We start from the raw sequence: 24193 nt of genomic DNA, 5'->3' as shown, positions 1-24193 counted from the left end.
CACCTACTGTACCCTCCTAAGTGGGTAACAGTACAGTACCAAAAGGAAACAAAAAATGTCTATATACAGAAATATTAAACATGAGTTTGTGTGGCTAATTTCATTTTTACAGGTGAGCTCTTGTGGTACTTCACACTTTGCAGGGCCTCTGAAAAATACAGTACGCATTTGCGGCGTGCACTGCTACTCTGCTTCTTCAAGAATTTGAAAGTTAACTTAAAACAGGCTGCATTATGAAATGTGGAATTAGAGGGTTGTTATAACTGGGAAAAGCCTATTTTTTAAAAATAACTGTTAGAGTTAGTTGAAATGATAATTTAACCATGTAGTACACCAAATCTCTGGCATGTCAATTTTGTCACCAACTTCTCACTGCCTGAGCATGCAGTTCTCTTGAGTTATGTTCAAAATGAGATACAGGTTGGTGTAATACAATTCAATGGCTCTTAAAACATGAAGAGGCTTGCTTTTTTTTTTCCCTTGAGTTTTTGGTTTTTTTTTTTAATTTTATTTTTTTGGTACAGGAAAAGAGGGCCCTGTCTTAACTGGATGTGAGCCCTGGAAAGGGTTTACTTAAAGAGGGGAGGGTCATCATCTTAGCAATTTATATGATCTGTCATTCATTTAAAAAATAACTCCTGGATGGAAGACTTACGTCACCCCAGTAACCACGTGAATCCAAGAATCTAAGCTCTCAAAAGCACAAGAACCTGAAGTAGTCAGTAAAGCAAAGACACGGTGCATGCTGAGTTCTCACTGCTACTAAGGCAGAGGAGAACACGCAGGTAGGAGAAAGTCTAGCCATTTGATAAAATACCCAGAAAACAAAAGTACAAGTGAAAAGGCCAGGGCAAGTATCTCTTCCACTCTCAGTTTCAACACTGAGTATCACTAAGTACCCAGATCCGTAGGATCTGGACATGCACAGTACAGAGAAGCACTTCAGCATTCAGAGACGAGTTTATGCTGAAGAACGTATCCCCAGATAGTGTTTCTGTCCCTGTGGGATGGTGGCAGCAGAGGACAGAAATCAACAGAGGGACTTCAACTAATCTATTAATTACACAAATCAGCAAAACTGCTGCACAGATTCTCTCCTTGAATAGGATTTCATCTCAGTCAAGGGGGAAAAAAATAAAAATCTTCAATCTACCACCCACAAGAGGCTGTCACTGGCTTGTCAGAGTCCTCCTAAAGGTGTACATGGTTATTACGTGGGTGAAAGGAATGCAGAACAGAATGAACTCAAGATCCATTACTCAAACAGATAAAGCTGCAGAAAATCCCCACATTACATTAGTTATTTGTATTGTAATAGGCACTCTAGCTCCTTTTATATGAGGACAATGCAGTTTTCCACAAGAATCTTAAGCCTAAGTAATGGTACATGCCCCTTAAATTCTCTAAAGCTTGATGCATTTACCTACAAGTGAAGTGATCCTATGCAATCACAGTTGGAACAAGTTAAGGGAGTAACAATGCCAAATCCTCTGGTAGACAGAAATGACGGCAAGTACCAGTTCTCTTTTTTCTCTACCTGGGGCAGCATTCCTGTCCTAGGAATGAAGATGATACAAATTGGCAATTCTTATTCACCACATTTCAAATAAAGACTTAGATTGTGACCACCTAACAGCAAAATACAATTAGAAAAGACAAAATGCAGTAAAAATGCTTTCTGTAGAATTGTTACAAGCACCCAGTCTACATTGGTAGCAGACCCAGCAAAACAGTTCTGGAGCTTCACACATCCGCTCATTGTGATTGAAGTTATCACCCGAGAACATCACTTAAACCATCAATATATATAAAAAGATAACTATAAAATCTTGTACACAAATTACCACTTTTTCCTCGTCATTTAAGGATGACACTGATTTTATTTTCCTCGTATAAAAGGAGACATTTTACTCTGTGCTGATTTAACAAATAGTCTTAATATATTCATAACAATAAAGCAGCTAAAAAGCCGTTCTAATCTCTAAAAGAATCTTTTTCATCTGCACATAGGATATATATTGTAAACAATCACTCAAAAAAATAATTCTGTTAAAGTGATTATATTGCACTCAGAATTCTGGGATTCTCATTCTCCTTTCTCATTTTAAATCAAAGATCAGCTTCATTTTTTAATAAAATGGAGCTTTAATTTTCTACTAAAACCAAGTAGGCATGCAATCAATATAGTACAATGTATTTAAAATGTCAGAAAAAGCTCAAGTGTTTGGTTATGAAACTGGAGCAAGGAAGAATTCTCAAATAGGCCACACTAGAGTAGTACATTGTAAACATTCTGCTGGCTCTAAGGTGTTGCAGATGCTGCAGACAGTGCAGTCTCGTTCAGCACCCAAGAGGTACAGAGAATCTGTTCAAGTGTTCTGTACTTCAGTGGATTTCCATGCAGCAATGGCACGTGTAATAGACTACACATAAAGACAAAGCAATGAAACAATGGTGATTACTGAGCTAATACTGACCTCATCAAAACACAGCCCATTGTTACAAGTTGATTGTAATCTTTAAATGCAAGTTTTCCAGGTTATTACATATTCTAACACAGCAATGAAACTGTTACTCTTGCTGCAAACGAAGTACAGAACTAGATTCCCTACTCGTAGCTTACGTGGACTGTATACCAGTGGCAGTCTGGACACTACCCTCAGCCTAAAACATCCCAGCAAGATACCATCATGCAGAACATAACCTTGCTTTGTCAGCAAGGGTGATGCCCTCCTCCATGCTGCGATGGAGTGAGAAACACAGGTGGGGGTGTGGGAAGAGGAAAGCAATGTCCTTACGCAGAAAAAGAAATTCTCAGCCCGTGTGAAGAGGCCACATATCTTTAAAATTCAAATGAAGGCTGCTTTCTCAACTCAGTTCCAACAGAGAGATTTCTCTAGCAAACCCATTATCTTCAGGTAACATAATATCTTTGGAGTCCCTGAGATACTACAGCTCCATGTAACCACCTTGGACAAACGGAGAGACTGACTTAGTATACAGATTAACAAGGTGGAAGCCAATATATAGCACCCTGAGTTGCAAGTGAAACAGTAGGAATGGGCAACCCATTCCTCAACAGCCAAGAGATGCAGAAGAAAGTGCAGAGGAGGTATTGGCTCAGGAATTGTAAGATGCACGCCACATGGAGGAACAGAAAAAAACGGAAGTATTTCTAAAAGGCCTTTCCCTGTTATCAGAGCAGGGAAGAAAAAGACAGCAGTCAGAGGGAAGAGCTCTCTGAGAAAGGCCCTGAAGAAACATGACCTTCTAGATGCACAGTAGAACGATAATGCAAAAGCAGAGACAAGTTAGGCAGTCTTGTTCCAAGCATGCCCCAAAGGTTAAGCGCTCTAGCAACGACTAAGAACTGTCAGCGATCACTGACCTGTACTCTGGATATAACAGGAATATAAATAGATACTTTTCTCTCTGAAACTACAGAAAAATACAAAGAGGAAAAATACAAAGTCACAATCAAATCAGAGAATACTTTCCATAGTCAAAAATGAAATACTGGCTTCAGAAACAATACAGCCATCTGCACTGTATCTTAAATGGGGTTACTCATAAAAAAGAGGTGCTTGTAAAATCTTAAGTTTGAAATATTTTATTTCCCAGTATATTGCTAAATAATTTTGCAATTAAACCAAAAAGGAAGAAATATCAGAGATGAATATGGAATACTTACAAATAGAAAATGGTTGCTGAACCATCTGAATTTCTATTAAAAGCATCAATAAAAATGTAAAAACATGGTCTCTCAAAATTAATTAGAAACAGAAATGCCAGATTGTCTTCACAATGGCCAGAATATGAATAGATAGATTTTTGCAACCAAAAACTCATTGTGACTTTGCCAAAAGATGGCTTAATACAGCAACCAAAACATCTCTAAAAACTGGGACTTGTATTTCTGCAATTTTCTATTCTCTCAGCTATTCAGCAAGCAATTCTAATTAGAAAAAAAAATGCTACCTGGTCACAATTTTACTCTCTTATGGAGTTGTGCTATACCTCAATACATTCTTGGGAAAATAAAGAAAAGTGAATAAAAAGCTCAATAGAAATAGACACTCTATAAAAACTATCTGTAAAATCTCACAAGTCTGGAAAAAATTTGTGGCATTACATAGGCTACTGCTGATGCAAAGAAAAAAATTGCAATTTAACCATTTTATGAACATGAACAATGCACTTGTTCCCAGCCATTTAGAATGATATGACATTCCAAATGTTTATAAAAATTGGGTAATAAAAGAATTAAGTCAATACCCTTAAGTACAATAAATAATGGTGTTTATTATGGTCGGGGTTGACCACGAGCGTTTGTTCCATATCTGCTTGGGACATTTGTAAAACCAGTTCTGAATCCTTGAGTTGCTCCCATTCCCGGTATTCCAAATCCTTGATTGAGTACACTGCTGTAGGGTGCGGATCCATGATTAAAGCCCAATCCATAGGGCCTTGTCTGAGTGTTTAAAAGGATGACTGGACTCACATTTTTGCCTGGTGTGTTAAAAGAAAATTCTGGCGGTGGGCTGCTGGGCTTAGCTGGAGTGGATGTAACAGGGTTCAAATTGTCAGCAGCTTTCAAAGATGGCATTGGAATAACGTGATGATCCGAAAGGTTCAGAATATTGTTTGCAATAGGCACAGATGATAAGGTAGGTCTGATCCAGTCATCTTTGAAAATCTGAACAGTCAAGGTAGAGACCAATGTGTATAATCTGTTAGTGACATGGGCAAGTACCATTTGTTCATTCGCATCTCTCCGAATTCGGACATGTACTGATCCAGCCTAGAAAGTGATAAAAATAAGTTGGCTGTTAACTGTTGCTTCAATAAAGATTTTCCATATGCATTCACAAGCAGAGGTAAGTTATCCTGCAGAGAATTATGAAAAGACCTTTCGCAGTGGAGACTACTGACTAAATTGAGAAACTTATTTAATAATTCCATAATTAGAATACATTTTGATGTTTCCTAATGCTTTGATCTCTTATGAACATATCAAGATCATCATTCAGGAAAAGTGAGTCTTAAAACCAAACTATAAAATACAATATGTGACGGCAGGAAAGGAAAGGCAACAGCCCGGAAAAAAGGTGGTCCAAAAGAAGAACAAAGCACAGACAAGCTCGGCGTGCCAAATTTAGGAAAAAATGTCATCACTGTGCTGTTGGAGCCAGCAAGAGGACAACGCGCATTGCAGACACACTCGAACTGGGACCACTAGCAAGAACAGAGGCAATGCCCCTTGTGGAACTCAGACTGTCTCCTGGATGTGCCCTAACTGCGGGGCGCCCCTGCCTTCCTCTTGATAACACCATCTCATTTACCTTGAACTACGGTTGCAGAAGAGAACAGGACATAAAACAGAACCCGTCACATGCTTTTTCAGTTCATGTTTAATAAAGAACATGATTCGCAGCTTGGGCTATATAAGTCATTTTCACATCAGGTGGTGAGGCTGAAAAAATATCCAGGTCTCAGGAAGTTCCTACTACAATCTGGAAGATGCCAACAGGTAAATATGCGTACAAAGGTTTTGTAAATATCTGCGATCAATCCAACAATGCTGTAGTCCAGTATTTTGGGTGACAGAAGAGTAAACTGAAAGCTGTCTTCACATCAGCAAGTCAGAGCTGTTGCCTTTTTTTTTTTTTTTGAGAAGGGTAGCATACTGGAGGAATTCAGAAGCAGAGAAAAATTCTAAAAGTCTTAATTTTCCAGCTGTCACAGCATCAATTTAGGAATCAAATTGCATCAATTTAGGAAGAACTGAGTTCTGTCTGATCACTCTGTATCACAAAAACCCCTTCACTTCTTTCAGCTTACAGTATATCAGTACACAACTGTAGTTGGTTTCTTCCACCTTCTCCCCCAGAAATGCTGAAAACACACGATTCTACTGTAGACCTTTGGTACCTGAAGGTTTAGGGTTTTCTTTTTCTCCCCTCTGAGACAATTTATACTAATATACCATTTGAAAAATGTCTTTACTATTGTTTGGGGTTTCCTTCACTGCCAAAATACAGAAGAAATTCTATAGTTGCAAAATACATCCTTTAATCCAGAGCTGCAGTATACATAAACAATATTAACCAATAACAAACCTTTAAAAAAATGTAAAAGACAGAAGTTTCAGAACAAATCACAAGGACTGAATACTGACTCCATTGAATTTTTTTATATTTAAGACTTCAGAAGAAATATTTTACTTTATTTAAATAAAAAATTTAAAGTAGTAACCAACAACTCTTTTTTAAAGGCTAAAAAGACAATACAGACACAACTCACCAAAGTGCCAAAACCTAATGTCCAGAAATGCTCATTTCGAACTTCCAAGACACCATCCAAAGTGGAAACCTAATTTTGCACAAACATCCAGAAATATGAAAATAAATTAGAAATAATGTTTCAAATGTTTCCTTTTAAAAATGTACTTTTACACACAGCTGAATAATACAGCATTTTCAGTAGTGAAAACAAAGCTCCCACACACAGAACGGACGATGTCTGTTAATGATGCCACTAACGCTTATCTACTTTTGCTACCCTTGAACATCCAAATCCATCAAAAAAGTGTATTTAAGTAACTCATTTCAAGTGACTCTTGCTGCCAAATTGCAAAATTTTCTCAACTTGATATGCTGTAAGTCAACTGCTCCCTGTACTCCTTTTCCTCCTCCCACTCACATTTGTAAACCGCTTCCATAGTAGCTCGCATTTATTTAGTTAATAAAAACAACAGTCTGCACTACTTTAACAGATTTGTTCCAGATACCTGAACGACACTATTCACCTGAGATAGCAATATCTATACTTTCTACATGCAGCTGAAAAATAATATTAAAAAAATAATTATTAGCAATCTTCTTGACTACTCACAAAACCTCTTCATATTCCTGAATGCTTATTTAATGTTAGCTGTGCACACTGTGTCATACATCATACACTGACTTACCTCTCTAAGAAGTTTATCTAACTGGCCAATCACATGAGGTGGAGTTGTCTTTAAGAAAAAAAGAAAAAAAAAAAGAGAAAAAAGTTATAATAAAGATTAACTGGCCCTGTTTAAGAGAGCCTTTAAGTCTGGTCTACCTACACAAGACACCGATGGCATTAAACAATAAATTCTTATGACTTCATAATGCACATTTCTACTGCCTTTAAAATTCTAGCATATCACAAATACCCCTGGGAACACTTCCTATTCAAATGCTTAAAACAGATTTGGGTTTTTTTTTAAATTAAGGACATTTAACAAAATTGAAACCACTAAAAACCTCGTTTTGCCGAATTGCCTTACCTGGAGTAGCACTTTCCCACTGTAGACACTCATGGGATACATGGTACCAAATGTCATCAAAGCAATTGCTATGGCAGAGGCTGTGTCTACAGCGAAATAATTGCTAGAGAGAAAGAGCAATTTTAAAGAAAAACAGGTATTTACATTTTTGAAAGGCATAAGGATTTTTTTGCTTCTTTTTCATTCTTTTAAATTATATGTGCTTACAGAATATTACATATACTAATCTCACCTGCACTATACATCTTTGAAAAAAGATTAATATATTAACGGAGTTGCAATCCCACTCATACAAATTACAGCTTTTGATGAGATCATTCCTTTCATGTAAAAAATGCAATTTCCCATAGACTGCATACAAAAAGAGTTACTTTTTTTTAAACAACAACTGTACGTACTTGATTTCAATAAGCATGTATGTAATGCAAAGAGCTAAAGCTCCAGCAATGTCAATCAAGACAAAAGGGTTCATTCGTGGCAGAAAGATGCTACTCAATCCTGGGATGATTCCACAAATACTGTAACAAAACAGAAAAAGCAGTTGTCAGCTAGCTGTTCATCATTACTTCAAAACTCAAAAGAGTTACACCCCTGTTTCACCATTTGACTTCAAATACACCTTGCAGTCATAGCAAATGATGTCTCTGAGGACCGTAAAGGCCCTTCGAATTCTGCTCGAAGTTTTGCAATAGTCTGATATCAGCAAAAATTAATGAAGTTTAGATCCACGTCACATTCTCTCTTACATCTGAAACTAATACTTAACTTTTGCATCTTATATTTGCTTTAAGTCTATCTTCCCATCTACAAAATGGTACACAACACTAATCTTTATACAGTTTTTCTACACGTTAAAATACATATCTTGTGCTACTTTCTTTTTTTCTGATAACACAGCTAGTTGTGTCAGCTGCAGGCAACACAAGTACTTTACAGATTCAGATATTGCTATTTCATAGTCTTGGGCACTTTGTGTATCTCTAGTCTTCAATCCATCCACCACCTTGGTGTGCAAAAGTGTTCTAAAGCCAAAGCTAACTAATTCATGGAGTCTGAAAAGAGGGAAGAGACCAGTTAGCTGAATACGAGGAGACCGAAAAACCCATGAGGGAACATTGGGAAAAGTTATTTATTGATAGCTATTTCCTATCAACGGGAGCATGAAGAGAGAAAAGGGTTTCTGTACTTCCCAGTGAATGTAAGTGCATGTCACGTATTCACAATTTAAAGGAAAAGACAACATGAAATGTTTTGTTGCTCTGTTTAGAATGAACCTATGTTTAGACATCATGCGCTGGTCTGCTCCTGTAAGAATTTTAATCAACATAATTACATACAGGTGCAGATATTTTTTAATCAGCACTGCTTCAGAGAACATATCTGAAATAGCTGTATACGTACTAATCAAAATTAATATTTTTTTAAATTGTTGGCATAATGTTCTACAGGTTATCTCAGAACCCAGTAGTAATTCTAAACTCTTGATCTGAGAGCCCTTCAAGTTTTCTATTTGTGTCCTTCCCTGTAACACTGTGTTACCACATCATTAAAGAAAAACTGATAGTGTTTGTGATTACTATCCACTTTTTTTTTTTTTTTAACATCGAAACTCCAGGTACTTGGGAAACTCTACTGTTAGTCTTCCAAAGCTGTTTTGCAGAATTTGGGTCTGATGATATGATACCTTATAACTGTAATAAAATCAATTCTTCTGTTTAAAAAGCCAGTGTTCTCTGCTTTCAACTGTATATAAAAATCACAACACGCAGAAACAGATGGGCTTTGCAGCATACTTAACATGTTACACAATATGGTTTAGCGTTCTTATTTTGATGCTGACAGCATACGTACTTGAAAAAAACAAGTATGGCTCAAAATAAATGTTTCTGACATCTGACAAAATTATTTGCAAACAATGTTATCTTGCATTCAGATATGCAATACGAGCAAGAGAGTTAACGGACAAGATAAATGAGCAATACTGCTTCAGCCCCTGGAAGACACAGACTTTCCAGTTTCCTGCTGGACAGGTGAGGAGTTTCCACTGTGTTTCAGTGAGTAACCTGTTTCATATATCACATTTAAACTGCAACCGTCCTAGTCATTTGCCCACCCCACAGACTAAATAAACACAAACTACTACAAAATATATCGCTCAGGAAATGATTGTTGAGAAATGCAATTCGAGGCTGTACAGGACAAAGGTAGTTTACCTCACCTCATCCAAGGAGAATTACATACAATGTACTGAACACATTCAAAGGGAAAGTTATGTAGAAAGACATATTTCTATTAGATTGATGTATCTGGGATATATGAGAGACAATGTCTGCCCTACAGTTCATAGACTAGACCTACAGTAGGTAAAGCTATTTAAAAAGCTCTAACACACAACAGTTTATGCCTCAATATCCATCCAAATTGTTATTATGCAGGAAAAAACCACACCGCCTTCCAGAAGCTAACAATTTTGAAAAACATTATAAAGCTTTACCTTCTACTAAGATCTGCAACATGCTCCTGAAGCCAACTTGTGCTGGCAGCTGCAAAAGAAAAAGGTAATAAAATTACTATGAGTAAAGGTAGCCATTTCAAAGTACACTTAAAGTTTTATTTTAAGGGAAGAACCCAATACACTGTGAATAAATAAATGTATCTCAACAGATTCACTGTCACTTGAGAAAAAAACAAAAGTCTGACTTTTCCAGCCAGTAAAATGCCCATCTCTCATAATAATCTCAACTGATTAAATACAAATATAATTGTAGATTATAACCATCACAATTATCTTTTCTAGAATATAAAATATACTATATTATTTTAACTATAAACAATTTACGTTAATGGGAATGATTGCAAGCCTACTTCACAGTGAAAAAGTCCTAGGTAAAAGAGCTATTAAGAATTATTACATTAATTTATTTTTAATCCATTAATATATCCTTAAAATGCCTTCAAAGTTCTGATAGCTGTTAGATGACCTTCACTGGCTGAATCCAAAAGACTGAAAATAAAAGGTACTTCAGCACTAAAATGATATTCTATTCAGTTTATCATATTAATGAATACATACAACTCAGAAAGCCCTATAAGCAAACCAGAGTTGAAATTCAGATGACAATTCTAAATTGCATGAAGTTATATTAATGGAGGTAATAGTAACATATACCCGCTAGTTAAGAAAGTTACCAGACAAGTTATAGCTAGATAAAAATAGGAACATTAAAATCTTTTCCCAATTCTTGTTGTAGATTAATTTATCACATACCTTCAGAGACATAAGCAAAAGGCTTATTCCTAATGGAAAGCATTGTAAATAAGTTGAAAAAGAGAGCCACGAAAGTACCAACCAGCAGTCGTCCCCTAGGGAGGGGAAAAAGAAATAAAATAAATCTTACTTTCACATCATCACAAAACATGAAATCAAGCTGTAATTACTAGTAACAATATCTGGATACTTCGCTTGGTATCTTTCACCGAGACTGCAAACAAGAGTAAGATAAATCGGTGTAACGCCTAACAACTGGCAGCGTATCATCGTTTTAAGGGTTATATGAGATAGTGGAATTTTGTCTGTCAGTGTTATCACATTAGGCTGCACATACTGTTCATGACGTTGAGTAACAACAATTCTTAACTAATTGCATATATGCACGGACATATATGTTTGTCCTTTGAAGGTATAAATACACTGTCCCCTCAGCTATAGAGTTAAAAAAAGCTTAGTTTCCTATGGAACTATGCCCTATGCCCCTACCCTTTCCTAGGAGAACTACAACTCCACCATACAACCCACATCCCAGTCTTTTGCCAGGTAACACCTTCTTTTTCTTTCCCCATATTTTTTATAGTCTCCTTCACCTTTGCAACACCTTTGGTTCCCTAATGATCACAGCATCCTTCCCCCCTCCTAAGAGGCCTCCATAAGAAATGAGAGTAACTAAACTCACAAAACCAGCAATATATAGTTAATATTTGAGAGAGAGCATGTGCATTACATTTCAATTGTACCTTGAAAAAACTGTTTGCAATATAGCTTGCACATAGTTTGAAACAAATGCCAAGTTACCAAAAACAATGTGGTGTTGAATGTGCTTGCATAATTAATACATGATAGATTAAGAGTTAGAAAGACAAAAGGTCAGTGAAAAAACTGTCATTTTACATGTTAAAATAATTTCTTACGTGTGTATCTCGGGTTGTTCCAGAAACCGTTCTGCACTACAAAAATAATTGAAAATTTGAGTTATATTCATACAACGAAACCTTGATACCTGAAGCATACTTTTTCAGTTTCTGAAGAATTAGATGCAATTCATAAACAAAAACTGACTGATACAATACTGAAAAAAAAAAAACACCATGAATTGCTTAAACAAGCACAGAAGTTTTTATAATTAATGAAGGCATTTAACATTGAAATGAAGCAGGGTGTAATTTAGATTTTCCAACTATTTCCAAACTGTGCTACATAGGTGTTAGTTACCACAAATGCTGCCTACACAATAAAAAGATGCTTGTAAATGAACATGCCAAAACACACTGCTACTGCCACCACCGTTGGTGTCGGTAACCACAACAAACTACATCTGAAATCCCTGACCTACAGCCTCTCAGTAAGCAAGGCCAAATAAAGTTGGATACTGTAGTGGAGATACAAATTTTTTTTTTACCCATCAGTAAAATACGAAATGAGCTTCAGCTGTTAACAGAAAAAACTATGATAAGTTTTGGGAATTTCGAACATTCATGTTCGAAAACTTGGGAGTCTTTGACAGTATGTCATTATTAGAATTGAGTGCAGTGTATCGTCAGTGCAACACACCAACTTATAGTATAAAATTGCTAAGTTGTTAATATAGCCCTTTATAGAGAAAATAGAGTCCTTGAACAGAAAAATGGAAAGTATACTGTCTCAGTTTTAAAATCCAGCCTCTTCATTTTTGAAGACTAAAATAATTTTTTAGGGTAACATCCTGAAATACAAATGCTTCCAACCGTAGATGGTATGCCAAATTAATACTTGAGCAAATTTTGAGAGGCTGATGAAGTTGACATTTTAAACGTTTAGATCCTTACTATATTATGAAGTTGCTTTACTTCATGAAATACCTGAAGTAAAAAAAAAGTTTTATTTATTAATGAACTTGAAGAGTTAAGATGCATAGGGAAATGCATTAAATAAAATACGTAACTTTTTGGAAAATATGATTCTTAAGAACATTGAGTCTTTTCCTTGAAAGTTGTTTAATTGCACTTATCCATTCCTATCATTTCATCTAAAGCCTACATGCTGTGTAATCAATATAAGTGAGCAGGAATGTTTAGCAATATTTTTAAAAATCTAACGTGTTTTCCACAATTATCTCTCTACAGATAGCATTTGTAGAATGCAGATACTTTGGCTCAATCTGGAATATCTTCATATGTAACAAAAAATTAAAGAAAATGGGACATATCCCTACCTTTCTTTCAGTATAAAAAGAGCACCAAGCTGTGCCAGAACTGTAGATGCAAATACGGCTAGAACTTCAAACCTTTCAAACCTGAAATTTGAGAACTGCATTTAGAAACACTGAACATTGAACGATGCATCAAATGCATTCTGGTCTGTGCAGGAACCAGCACGATAGACTTGATAGAATGTCCAATTCTTTCAAGAGCAGATAGATGGGAAGAAACTGGAAGCTTTATGGAATAGGCATTATTTTCAATTTCTTTTAAGACAACACTCCACTTATCACAAACAGTTTAAAATGAAACATTTCTTATTACTTCTTTCTGTCCCTTCCCATTCCTCTCCTCCCCTATTCTGTAACTGTTCTTCACAGCATCAGTCTTGGGTCTCCTTATTTTTAGGCTCTTTTACACACAGATGTCATGGCTTTTAGGGGATACAGGCAATGATAGTCAGCAATGTATCAAAGGTTGTATTATCAAACACTAGATCTTGTTATTAGTACTTACCCAAATGAATAGACTGGGCTGGGTTTCTTCATCATTACCCAGTAGCTTATTAGACATGTTACCAAACTGAAAAAAGGGGAAAAATTTGACTATGATAAATAACTGCAGCCTTTACAAACTGGATAATCTATAAATATATACTGTGGCCATCAGAACTAAACAAATGAACATAACCTAGTCTTGCCATGAATTCAACCTCTCCATCACTGTCACAATGAGAGTTCCAGTGAATCCAGAAAAGTTTGTGCTTGGGAATAAAACTGAGAGGGCATAATGATGTCTCAGCTGTTCCCATAAAAAGGGCAGCAAATAATTTTAGGGGAATGGTGGTCAGTCTAATTCCTTACACCAGGAGACAGGCTAATGCTTTACTTACGGCATGCTGTGCTTACAAAGGCTACCACCAACCTCTTCAACACAGAACACCTTTCAGCCTAAATCAAGTTTACCATTAGTCCAAACACAATGCATTTTTCCACTGAGGCTCTGACACAAAACAGCACAACCAGTGTTTAATTTCCAGTGAATTTTTCTGAAAGGGACCTGGAGCACGTGAGAGCAGGTACCCCAGAATCTGACTAACAGGCAAAGGTGGTTTGAGAAAATCCTTTTAACACTGTCTGGTGTTAAGATGTACACAGTAATGAAAAATATGAAGTGAAAACCTATGAAAATATCAAACTAGATATCCAGTAAATGCTCCTCTTATGTGTGCTTTATGAACTTGCCTAGAAATACTGTAACCTGAGAAAGGCCATTTAAAAGAGAAGGAACATGATAAGCAAGGTGACAGGACTGCCACATTTGCGTCACTTCATTTGTATGCCAGTGAAGAAGTGAAGAAAGCTCTCCATTAAACTCGTCCTTTAGAGATAATCTCGTAAATCAGATTTAGTAGTCTAGAATAAGTCTCAGGCTATGCCAAGTATTGCTTTTCTTTTCCACAGTGTGATTTGTCTACATATAAGGCCAAAACAGATTATTTTTTTTTGGCTGCATTCATCTACACAAGCTCCAATCTAACTGGCCATTCACTGGCAGCCACAGGTCTCTTTTGCTATTTCCTTTCCAAGTTTTTCTCTCATGTTGCATGTCTGAAATTCCAGTTATTTTATCCTGATGGTACCAGCCTGAGTTTTCCTAGGATGAGTCTCATTTTCTTTGCCTATTTTTCCTCTATTGACCCCTTTAGACAATTTTTTTTACTGGAACCCACCCGGATTCAGTGCCATCTGTGCCTTTATGCAGCCATTTCTTAATTAATAACAATGTTAAATCAGACATTGTCTGAACTCATCCCCACAGTTGCTGAACCATCACATCCTCACAACCTGATCCACAGCTGTGCGGAGTAAAAGCAAAAGCAGAAGAAATAATACCGCCCATATACAAAATAGTAAATTCATATGCTCCGTAAGACTATTATAAACGACCAGGAAGATGACAAAAATGAAAGAACCAGAAATGGCTTCTTGCAGCAGAACTGCTGAGCACTGCTCTCCCTTACAGCAAATCCAAATTCTTGAAAGAGATTGCTGTGAGTTAGAACAATCTTCTAGTCCATCCCCTAATTAACCTAATATGTGAGTGCCAGGAGTATTCTCTCTTCTCCTAAAATTAAAAAAAAAAAATTCTATACAAATGTGAAATACAACAAGAAAACTTTCCCCAAGGTGAAATAGGTATTTTTGAGTCAAGATGACAAAACTCAGCAGATACAAAATTCTAAGAGAAATATGAGATTCATTAAAGTTATATCACAATTCTAATGCAGGCACAGATCAAGTTAAGTAGTTTTGTGCCTGTATCCACTATTCATTTTCCTTTCTGCATGTTTGCTGATGTTATTTATAAATGTTTTACTATCAGTCAGATAAGCTATAGCATGTAGTGGGCAAAATAGATTGCGGATAGCTGATCCATACTTTTTATAAGCTAGTGAGTAAGCAAGGAAGATAATGTAGGTTAATAATTAAAAAAATGCATGCATTTTATGCAGATTATTTCCCAACCACTGATACCAACCTGCATCTCAGATGAGAACTGAATATATTTCATGTCTGTATTATCAATATTATCAAAAATGTTCAGAACTTTCATACTTAAAGTAGTTTTAATATCATAGAATCGTTTAGGTTTGGAAGAGACCTTGAAGATCATCAAGTCCAACTGTTAACCTAACACTGCCAAGTTCACCACTAAACCATGTCCCTAAGTGCCACGTGTACACATCTTTTAAATGCCTCCAGGGATGGTGACTCCACCACTTCCCGGGGCAGCCTGTTCCAGTGCTTGACAACCCTTTTGGGGAAGACATTTTTTCTAAGATCCAATCTAAACCTCCTCTGGTGCAACTTGAGGCCGTTTCCTCTTGTCCTATCACTTGTTACTTGGGAGAAGAGACTCACACTCACCTCGCTGCAACCCCCTTTCAGGTAGTTGTAGACAGCGATAAGGTCTCCCCTCAGCTTCTTTTTCTCCAGGCTAAATAACCCCCATTGCCTCAGCCGCTCCTCATGAGACTTGTTCTCCAGACCCTTCACCAGCTTCATTGTTCTTATTTGGACACATTCCAGCACCTCAATGTCTTTCTTGTAATGAGGGGCCCAAAACTGGACACGGTATTTGAGATGCAGCCTCACCAGTGCTGAATACAGGGGGACGATCACTTCCCTAGTCCTGCTGGCCACACTATTTCTGATACAAGCCAGGATGCTGTTGGCCTTCTTGGCAACCTGGGTACGATACTGGCCCAAATTCCGTTGGCTGTTGACCAATACCCCCAGGTCCTTTTCCTCCAGGCAGCTTTCCAGCCACTCTTCCCAAAGCCTTTAGTGTTGCATGGGGTTGTTGGGACCCAAATGCAGGACCCAGCACTTAGTCTTGTTGAACCTCACACAATTGGCCTTGGCCCATGGATCCAGCCTGTCCACATCCCTCTGTAGAGCCTTTCGACCCTCGAGCAGACCAACGCTCCCACCCAACTCGGTGTCATCTGCAAACCTGCTGAGGGTGCACTCGATCCCCTTGTCCGGATCATTACTAAAGATATTAAACAGAACTGGCCTCATTACTGAGCCCGGGGGAACACCACTTATGATTGGCTGCCAACTGGATTTAACTCCATTCACCACAACTCTTTTGGCCCAGCCATCCAGCCAGTTTTTTACCCAGTGAAGCATATGCTGGTCCAAGCCACAAGCAGTCAGTTTCTCCAGGAAAACATTGTGGAAAATGGTGTCAAAGGCTTTACTAAAGTCTAGGCAGACATCATCCACAGCCTTTCCCTCATATCATTTTGTTAGGAAACAGGAAAAATATTAAAAATATCTGATTACCTTATTGGAAGAATGCATGGGATCTAGCTTTTAAATCTTTTGAAATAGAAATAGGATTACATACTCCTTGTTTCCTGATGCTAGAACTGAGGGATACTTGAGAACCAATGACTGTGGCATTAGGGAAATGTTTCAAGTGAACTGTTACCACCAAGTAACAGTCTGATGCTAGATTCTGTTTTATGTTGTTATGCATCTGCACAGAGAAATCCATGACTCAATTGATTTATTACTAGTCATTCTCAATACAGCTATGGTGTTTCTCATAATCTATTTATTGTGATGTACAATTTTACACTCATTTAAGCTATATTTAAAACAGTTAGTGTTTTCATACCGATGACTCCAAATAATGTGGTTTTATCTATAAATAAATTTTATATAGAAATAATCACAGACAGGCTCAAATGAACAGTTAAGACTAAATCGGAAAAAAACTCACCTGAAAAGGTCAAAGATTGTCAAATATGTGTAAGCAGTTAAAGCTGTAACACAAGCAAATATTAAAACTTAGTATAATTTTTCAGTACAGAACTCAATTGTATTCTTGTAAGTCCCTCTTGCGCAGCTCTTCCCATCTATCTACGTAAACTGTCTCTGCTGATAGAGCAACTCTCTCTGTCTTTTGTATGTGTATATAATATGATTGTCCTGAACAGAGCAATATATTTAACTTCATAAATAGGTTGATTATGGCAATCCTAATTCTACTAAAGCATGTGATAATGCCCAGATACAAAAGGTATTAAGCTTATTACTTAAGTTGTGACTAAGAATTTCCTTACAGAAAAGTCTGTATTTAGATACAGAAAAGATCTTCCAGTAACACATCATCTGCCAAAGCAAAAGATCTCTTATGTGCGTTATTGGAGTGAAAAGCAGGTTCAGCTGAATTCTTTACTTGTTTTGCTTCTCTGACCTATCTTGAAACTGCAAGAAAACCTGTGTCACAAATTAAAAACATAAGGAATTCCACTTTCAGCAGAGATGATGGCAAGCATCTTGGAGCCCCTATACAAAAGTAGAAGATACACAAAATACTGAAAAGGGGCATTCCTGGAATCAGAGAAGCCTTTTGCCACACTACAAACATCTTCATTTAACTGCAAGTGAGGGTCTCTGTATATCACTGGTACTACTAATATAAGGAACAGGTTTGAGGACTAGCTTAAAAGTCTACTTTTTTGCAATCTTAAAGATAAAGATGGTACTGCAGGAAGAAGATGACCAGCAGGTCTGGAAAACCTTGCGAGCTTTGAAGGACTTTCACCCATCCACACTCACTTGTGAGAAATGCCTCTAAATTGACTGTGGCAAATCAAAAGGAAGCACTTTCTAAACCTGGCTGTGCAGCCATCTAACTCCATTATGTGCTGAGCTTCTCTTTTATAGTACGTTGGAATTTCACAAGCTAAGAAACACATGGCAGTCGGTTGCAGTTTCAGTACCAGAGAGTCACGTACCTATGCTGTTTGTAGAGCTGCACCACATTAGCAGGAAGCCAATACATATTAAATTTATAGCACCAAACAGCAAGATCTTCCAGGACTGTTGATGAGAATAAATACGTATTTTACATCTTCCAAAATTTTCAAGACCAAAATATATCTATCTGGTTTTAAAAAACAATATTTCAGTACTTCATCATGTAAGCAGAACTGGCTTCTCCACCCTCCCAAAAATTTACAACTAATTTCAGAACAAGCAGCCCATATTCTATTTTTAACTTTACAGATTGTCTGATTATAAACGGCACTTGCGTGCCATGCCTAAAATAACTTTTTGGTCTAAAAAAAATCACCTCTGTATAATATTTGCATTTTATTACAGCACACACCATCTGACTTTTGAAGACAGACTTATACAACTTTATATTAGTGAGCTCCTTTCGTTGTGCTGGAACTTAGGTCCTGAAAACATCTGTGCATATTCAATTTACAGTTCTGCTGAACGTGTTAATATAAGTACAACCCCGGAGAACACTAACTGACAGGGACAATGCACAGGAAGGAATCCAGTGTCACAGCTGCGGTTTTTTTTATAAGCACAGCTAGCAAATTTCAAAGAAAAATTCTCAAAATATACTCAATAATGTATTTTAACTTATGATAGCTAATGCCTTTTTAATTATTATTCATTTTTAAAATACGTACCCTCCTATCTGCTGCAACCAGCCTAAATTCATGTGTTAACTTTCCAAACAACGATCTCTGTGATTTGCGGAACAGGTGTATTGTCCCCTTAAAAAAAAAAAAAAAAAAGAGTTGAATTAAAAATTTTACTTAAACCATAGTTTAAATTTGCAAAAATGAAATCTTAATTTATGAACTATTTTCATAGTTGTATCAAAGAACCAGAATGAGTTTTTGTTAACTAGACAAAGCTCATAAACATTAAATACAACAATATTTTTGGTAACTGTTTTACACGGTTATTATATTAGAAAATTATTAATGACTTAGAATCAAGCTTCATTTAGATACAATCCTGAATTCAAGTTTACTGGAAAACATAGCAAAAAAAAACATTCAAAGAGTGGTTTCTTCCTTCTATTTAAACAAAAACACTACAGATGTTCTGAAAACACAAATATTTTTCTTTATTAAAGCACACTTCCCACCCAAAGCTAACTGCTTTATTAAACAGGCAAATATTGTGTATATATGTAAAAATGAGAACTCATCAGAGAAACAAAAACAACGCTGGTATCATCTGTAAGGTGGTGAGCACAAGGCCAGTGACACGATGAGACATACAAACAAACCTCAGTCATAGCTTAACCTGAATGCGCACAGCAGGTGCAGTTACTGTAGCTGCTCCCTCTCCTTTCCCGGGGTGGAGAGGACACATGTGCATGTAGGAGATGGGAATGAGGAAGTGTTACGTAGCTCTCTTGAAAGCATGACAGGGAACAGACTACCAGAAAAATTCACCAATTGCTTCCCCTCCTCAGAGGGCCCAAGCTTCTAATCAGTTGTCTTTTCCACAGGAAAAGCCCTTCTGATTTGCAAGAGAAATTCATGGACGCGTAATGGCTGGTCTGTCATGTGCAGCAATTTGGGGCTGGATGACATAAGCTTCGACTGTAAGCTATCCCATCTGTAACTGCCAGCAGCAGACGGACAGACATACCAACAGGCTGGTTACCAAAACAGACTCGATGCACGTACAGACACATTTGTCACCACAGCTGCATTTTTCATAGTATCTGCAGAAACACATGTATGTCCTAGTGTCATCAGCTAAAAAAGCAGATTACAGATGCCAAGTTTTGCTCACCTTGGGACAAAAGGCTAGCACTTAACTACTGTTTTTACTAGCAGAAATGCCTGGAGGCCTGCATGGATGAACAAGGAGCTCCTGGACCAACTTGGGCACAAAAAGGAAGCCTACAGAGGGTGGAAGCAAGGACAAGTAGCCTGGGAGGAATACAGAGAAATTGTCTGAGCAACCAGGAACCAGATTAGGAAAGTTAAAGCCCTGACAGAATTCAATCTGGCCAGGGACATCAAGGGCCACAAGAAAGCTTCTGTAAGTATGTCAGTGACAAAAGGAGGACTAGGGAAAATGTGGGCCCTTTCCAGAAGGAAACGGGAGACCTGGTTACCCAGGATATGGAGAAGGCTGAGGTTCTCGATGATTTTTTTGCGTCAGTCTTCACTGGCAAGGGCTCTAGTCGCACAGCCCCAGTTGCAGAAGGCAAAGGCAGAGACTGGGAGAAAGAAGAACAGCCCACTGTAGGAGAAGATCAGGTTCAGGACCATCTACGGAACCTGAAGTGCACAAGTCTGTGGGACCAGATGAGATGTATCCGCAGGTCGTGAGGGAACTGGCAGATGGAAGTTGCTAAGCCACTATCCAACATATTTGAGAAGTCGTGGCAGTACGGTGAAGTTCCCACTGACTGCAGAAGAGGAAACATAACTCCCAATTTTAAAAAGGGGAAAAAAAGAAGATCCAGAGAACTACAGGCCAGTCAGTCTCATCTCTGTAGCCAGCAAGATCATGGAGGAGGTGCTCCAGCAAAAGGCACATGGCAAAAAAGGAGGTGACTGGTGACAGCCAACGTGGCTTCACTAAGAGCAAATCCTGCCTGACAAATGTGGTGGCCTTCTACGATGGGCTTACAGCATTGGCAGATAAGGGAAGAGCAACTGACATCATCTACCTGGACTTGTGCAAAGCATTTGACACTGTCTCACACAACAGCCTTGTCTCCATTGGAGAGACATGGATTGATGGATGGACCACTCAGTGGATAAGGAATTGGCTGGATGGTCGCACTCAAAGAGCTGCAGTCAACAGCTTGATGTCCAAGTGGAGGCCAGCGATGAGTGGCGTTCCTCAGGGGTCAGTACTGAGGCCAGTGCAGTTTAACGTCTTTGTCGGTGGCATGGACAGTGGGATCGAGTGCACTGTCAGCAAGTTTGCTGACAACATCGAGCTGTGTGATGCGGTCAACACACTGGAGGGAAGGGATGCCATCCAGAGGGACCTTGACAGGTCTGGAGAGGTGGGCCTGTGAGAACCTCATGAAGTTCAACAAGGCCAAGTGCAAGGTCCTGTACGTGGGTCAGGGCAATCCCAAGCACAAGTACAGGCTGGGCGGAGAATGGATTGAGAGCAGTCCTGAGGTGAAGGACTTAAGGGGGTTGGTTGATGAGAAGCTCAACAAGAACCAGCAATGTGCACTTGCAGCCCAGAAAGCCAACTGTATCCTGGGCTGCATCGAAAGAAGCGTGGCCAGCAGGTCGAGGGAGGTGATTCTGCCCCTCTACTCTACTCTCGTGAGACCCCACCCGGAATGCTGCCTTCAGCTCTGGGGCCCCCAACATCAGAAGGACATGGAGCTGTTGGAGCAGGTCCAGAGGAGGGCCCGAGGTCTGGAGCACCTCACCTATGAAGATGCCTGGAGAAGAGGAGGCTCCAGGGAGATCTTCTAGTAACCTTCCAGTACCTAAAGGGGGCCTACAAGAAAGCTGGAGAGGGACTTTTTACAAGGATACATAGTGACAGGATCAGGGGCAATGGCTTTAAACTGAAAGAAAGTAGATTTCTATTAGATATAAGGAAGAAATTCTTTACCAGGAGGGTGGTGAGGCACTGGAACAGGTTGCCCAGAGAAGCTGTGGATGCCCCATCCCTGGAAGTGATCAAGGCCAGGTTGGATGAGGCTTTGAGCAACCTGATGTAGTGGAAGGTGTCCCTGTCCATGGCAGGGGGGTTGCAACTAGGTGATCTTTACAGTCTCTTCCAACCCAAACCATTCTATGATTCTATCATTCTATGAAATCATTACATGATTTCTTTTTTCCTCAGTGAGGACATACAGGATGAAAGAGCACCTCAGAAAGCTTTTCTAACAAGCCATGGACTGACTACTTACGAAGATTACCCTATCGCCTTAGTACCCATTGCTTTCCCATGCTGTTAGCACTATGTCCACTGCCTAACTGCACTATCACACCTCCTTGCTTACATAAAGGATGCCGTGCATTAAACCTGTCTATTCAGTACCACACACAACCCTGCGCAAACCCATGCTAGCCACAGTTCATCCCTGGAAGCTCCAATTCAGCAGATGTTGTACTTTGGCAGTAATGCTTCCCTAGCTCCTTCACTTTTGGCCACACGACGGAAAGAAGCCCCTCTGTGCTGAGCAGGAGGGCAGCTACCCCACACCTCACCTACTGACGGTCCCCATGTGGTACCGACCAAGAATTACTTCTACAGTGTGAGCACCTGCTCCAGCAAGGCCAACAGGCGACAGTATCCGTCACTGATGTCAATTCATTTGTGCTCAGCACACAAAGGGAAACTTCAGACACCCAGCTAAACAAGCACACGCAGTGGTCGTTCCCAGAGGAATGTATTTTCTATGGGAAGCGAGCCACACGCCCCAGGAGTAGCAGCCCTGTGTTCACCAACACATGGGCGCAGGGGCAATACATCCGGCACATCCTGATGAGGATTTCTCTTCCCTGACTGATTCGGTCTTCAACGAAAACTCCGAGGCTGCGGCTCAGACCACAGCCCCGCTACAAGGCTGAGCGCTTATCCCCCGTTCCCCACACACCTCCAGCGGAGAAGCCCTCCGCCACACCGGGCAGCCGTCCCGCCGCTGCCAGCCCCGCTGCCCGGCGGCCGGGGCCTGCGCTCCCACCGCGGCTTTGAAGAGCCGCCGGTGACCGGGGAAACCGGGTACGGGGGGGCGGGCGGGGGGTGTGACGAGGAAGCACTACACGGAAAGGCACGGCGTGCGCGCGCGCACTCCCCCCGGCCCCGGAGCCGTTAACGGCCACCCCGGGGCCCGGGGCCCGCCGCAGGCGCCCGGCTAACGGGAACGGAACGGGCCGCACCGCCCGCGGCGGAACGCGGCCGAGGCCCTGCCGGGCGGGGTGGGCCGGGCCCCCGCGCGCAGCCACGTCACCGCCGGCTCGGCGGGGCTCGCGCCAGGAGCGGAGGGCGGCGGCGCGGCGCGCTCCAGGCCGGGCCGGGCCGGCACCGGGCGCGGGGCGCTCCACCCTGACCGGCCCCACGGCGGCAGCAGAGCCCCGCGCCCGGGAGCGGCGGCCTCGCCACCCTTCCCACCCCGTTCCCACGCGCGACTTCCCTCCCTCCCCCCTGAGCGGGGGCCACTCACCATATTATTCCCCGCACCGGAAGAGACGGCGCCATGCGAAGCCGGAAGAGGCGGAGGAGGCTTCCGTCGCTACAGCAACGAGCGGACCCGTAAGGCCACGCGCGGGAGCGGAGGTGACGTCTGACGGAAACGGCGCCCGCGCTGAGCCGTGCCTTAACCCGGCCCGGGATCGCAGCCGCCCACCGAGAGCCGCCGTCGAGCCGAGAGCTGGAGGCCGGCCGCAGGCGGAGGGCTGGCGGCAGAGGCCCTGCCCACCCCCGCTCCCTCAGCCCGACAGCCTGCCGTTGGGACAGACGGGTTTTGTGTGAAATACCGCCGCGTTTCTGCTTTTTGTCTGCGAGAACCCAAAGAAAGGGCTCCCGTCGTGGTGGTCATGGTACTGCAAACCGTGAGGGCGGTTTCGTTTCGCCACTTCCTCCACGCAAAAAATAAACCTAAAATCGCACCAGCAGACCTCTCTGCTGCTGTGTTCTGCATGAGCAGCAGTAAGTACGCGTCTTTCAGAGTGGATTTCTTTCCCAGCAACACGCAAAACCTCGAAAGGACGGTAGCCCTCAGAACCACAGGAACTCTCTTGTTGAAAACGTAGTCACTGCTGTGCGTGCGGAAGTTCTGAGAACTGCTCCCGTCACTCTCAGCGTGTTAGCGCTTCCGCCGTTTTAGCGATTCGCTGGGGTGATGTGCAGTTAGTGCAACCCCGTTCCAAAGTCTGTCGTGGTGTGAAGTAGAGCACCGACTTTGTGGGAAGAAAACCACAACGGCACTTCTAAGGTACTGTGACCGCTGCGGCTGAGGTGCCGGAACACGGGGACTTGATGGCTGCAGGGTGACAGTATCCTTGTGTGACCTGACTAGCAGACACTCAATTGTGCCAAATAATTTCTGTCAGAAGGAGCAAAATACAGAGCTGAAGCTTTCTGGGAAGTAAAA

The 24193-nt window shown here is 40.4% G+C and overlaps 1 protein-coding gene across 5 annotated transcripts; it reads right to left on the bottom strand.

Annotated features, from left to right (window-relative positions):
- Nucleotides 1-522: 522 nt before the first annotated feature.
- Nucleotides 523-23311, bottom strand: SLC30A6 (solute carrier family 30 member 6). Of its 5 annotated transcripts, XM_086631613.1 has the most exons (14): nucleotides 23264-23311; nucleotides 18774-18860; nucleotides 18084-18168; nucleotides 17063-17105; nucleotides 13283-13348; nucleotides 12781-12861; nucleotides 11501-11536; nucleotides 10584-10678; nucleotides 9810-9858; nucleotides 7714-7833; nucleotides 7316-7418; nucleotides 6971-7018; nucleotides 6304-6372; nucleotides 523-4801 (listed from the first exon to the last, which is right to left on the bottom strand). In XM_086631613.1, exons 1-14 carry the CDS (start codon nucleotides 23264-23266, stop codon nucleotides 4304-4306), a joined length of 1383 nt encoding a protein of 460 aa, XP_086487739.1. In that variant the 5' UTR covers nucleotides 23267-23311; the 3' UTR covers nucleotides 523-4303. The 5 variants fall into 5 exon arrangements, with proteins under 5 accessions (XP_086487739.1, XP_086487740.1, XP_086487742.1 ...); XM_086631614.1 differs by lacking the exon at nucleotides 11501-11536; XM_086631616.1 differs by lacking the exon at nucleotides 12781-12861.
- Nucleotides 23312-24193: the final 882 nt, after the last annotated feature.

The sequence above is a fragment of the Tauraco erythrolophus genome, chromosome 2, assembly GCF_009769465.1.
Source record: "Tauraco erythrolophus isolate bTauEry1 chromosome 2, bTauEry1.pri, whole genome shotgun sequence".
Taxonomy (NCBI): domain Eukaryota; kingdom Metazoa; phylum Chordata; class Aves; order Musophagiformes; family Musophagidae; genus Tauraco; species Tauraco erythrolophus.
The sequence above is the reverse complement of the archived record's forward strand: the minus strand, read 5'-3'. Positions and strand labels throughout refer to the sequence as shown.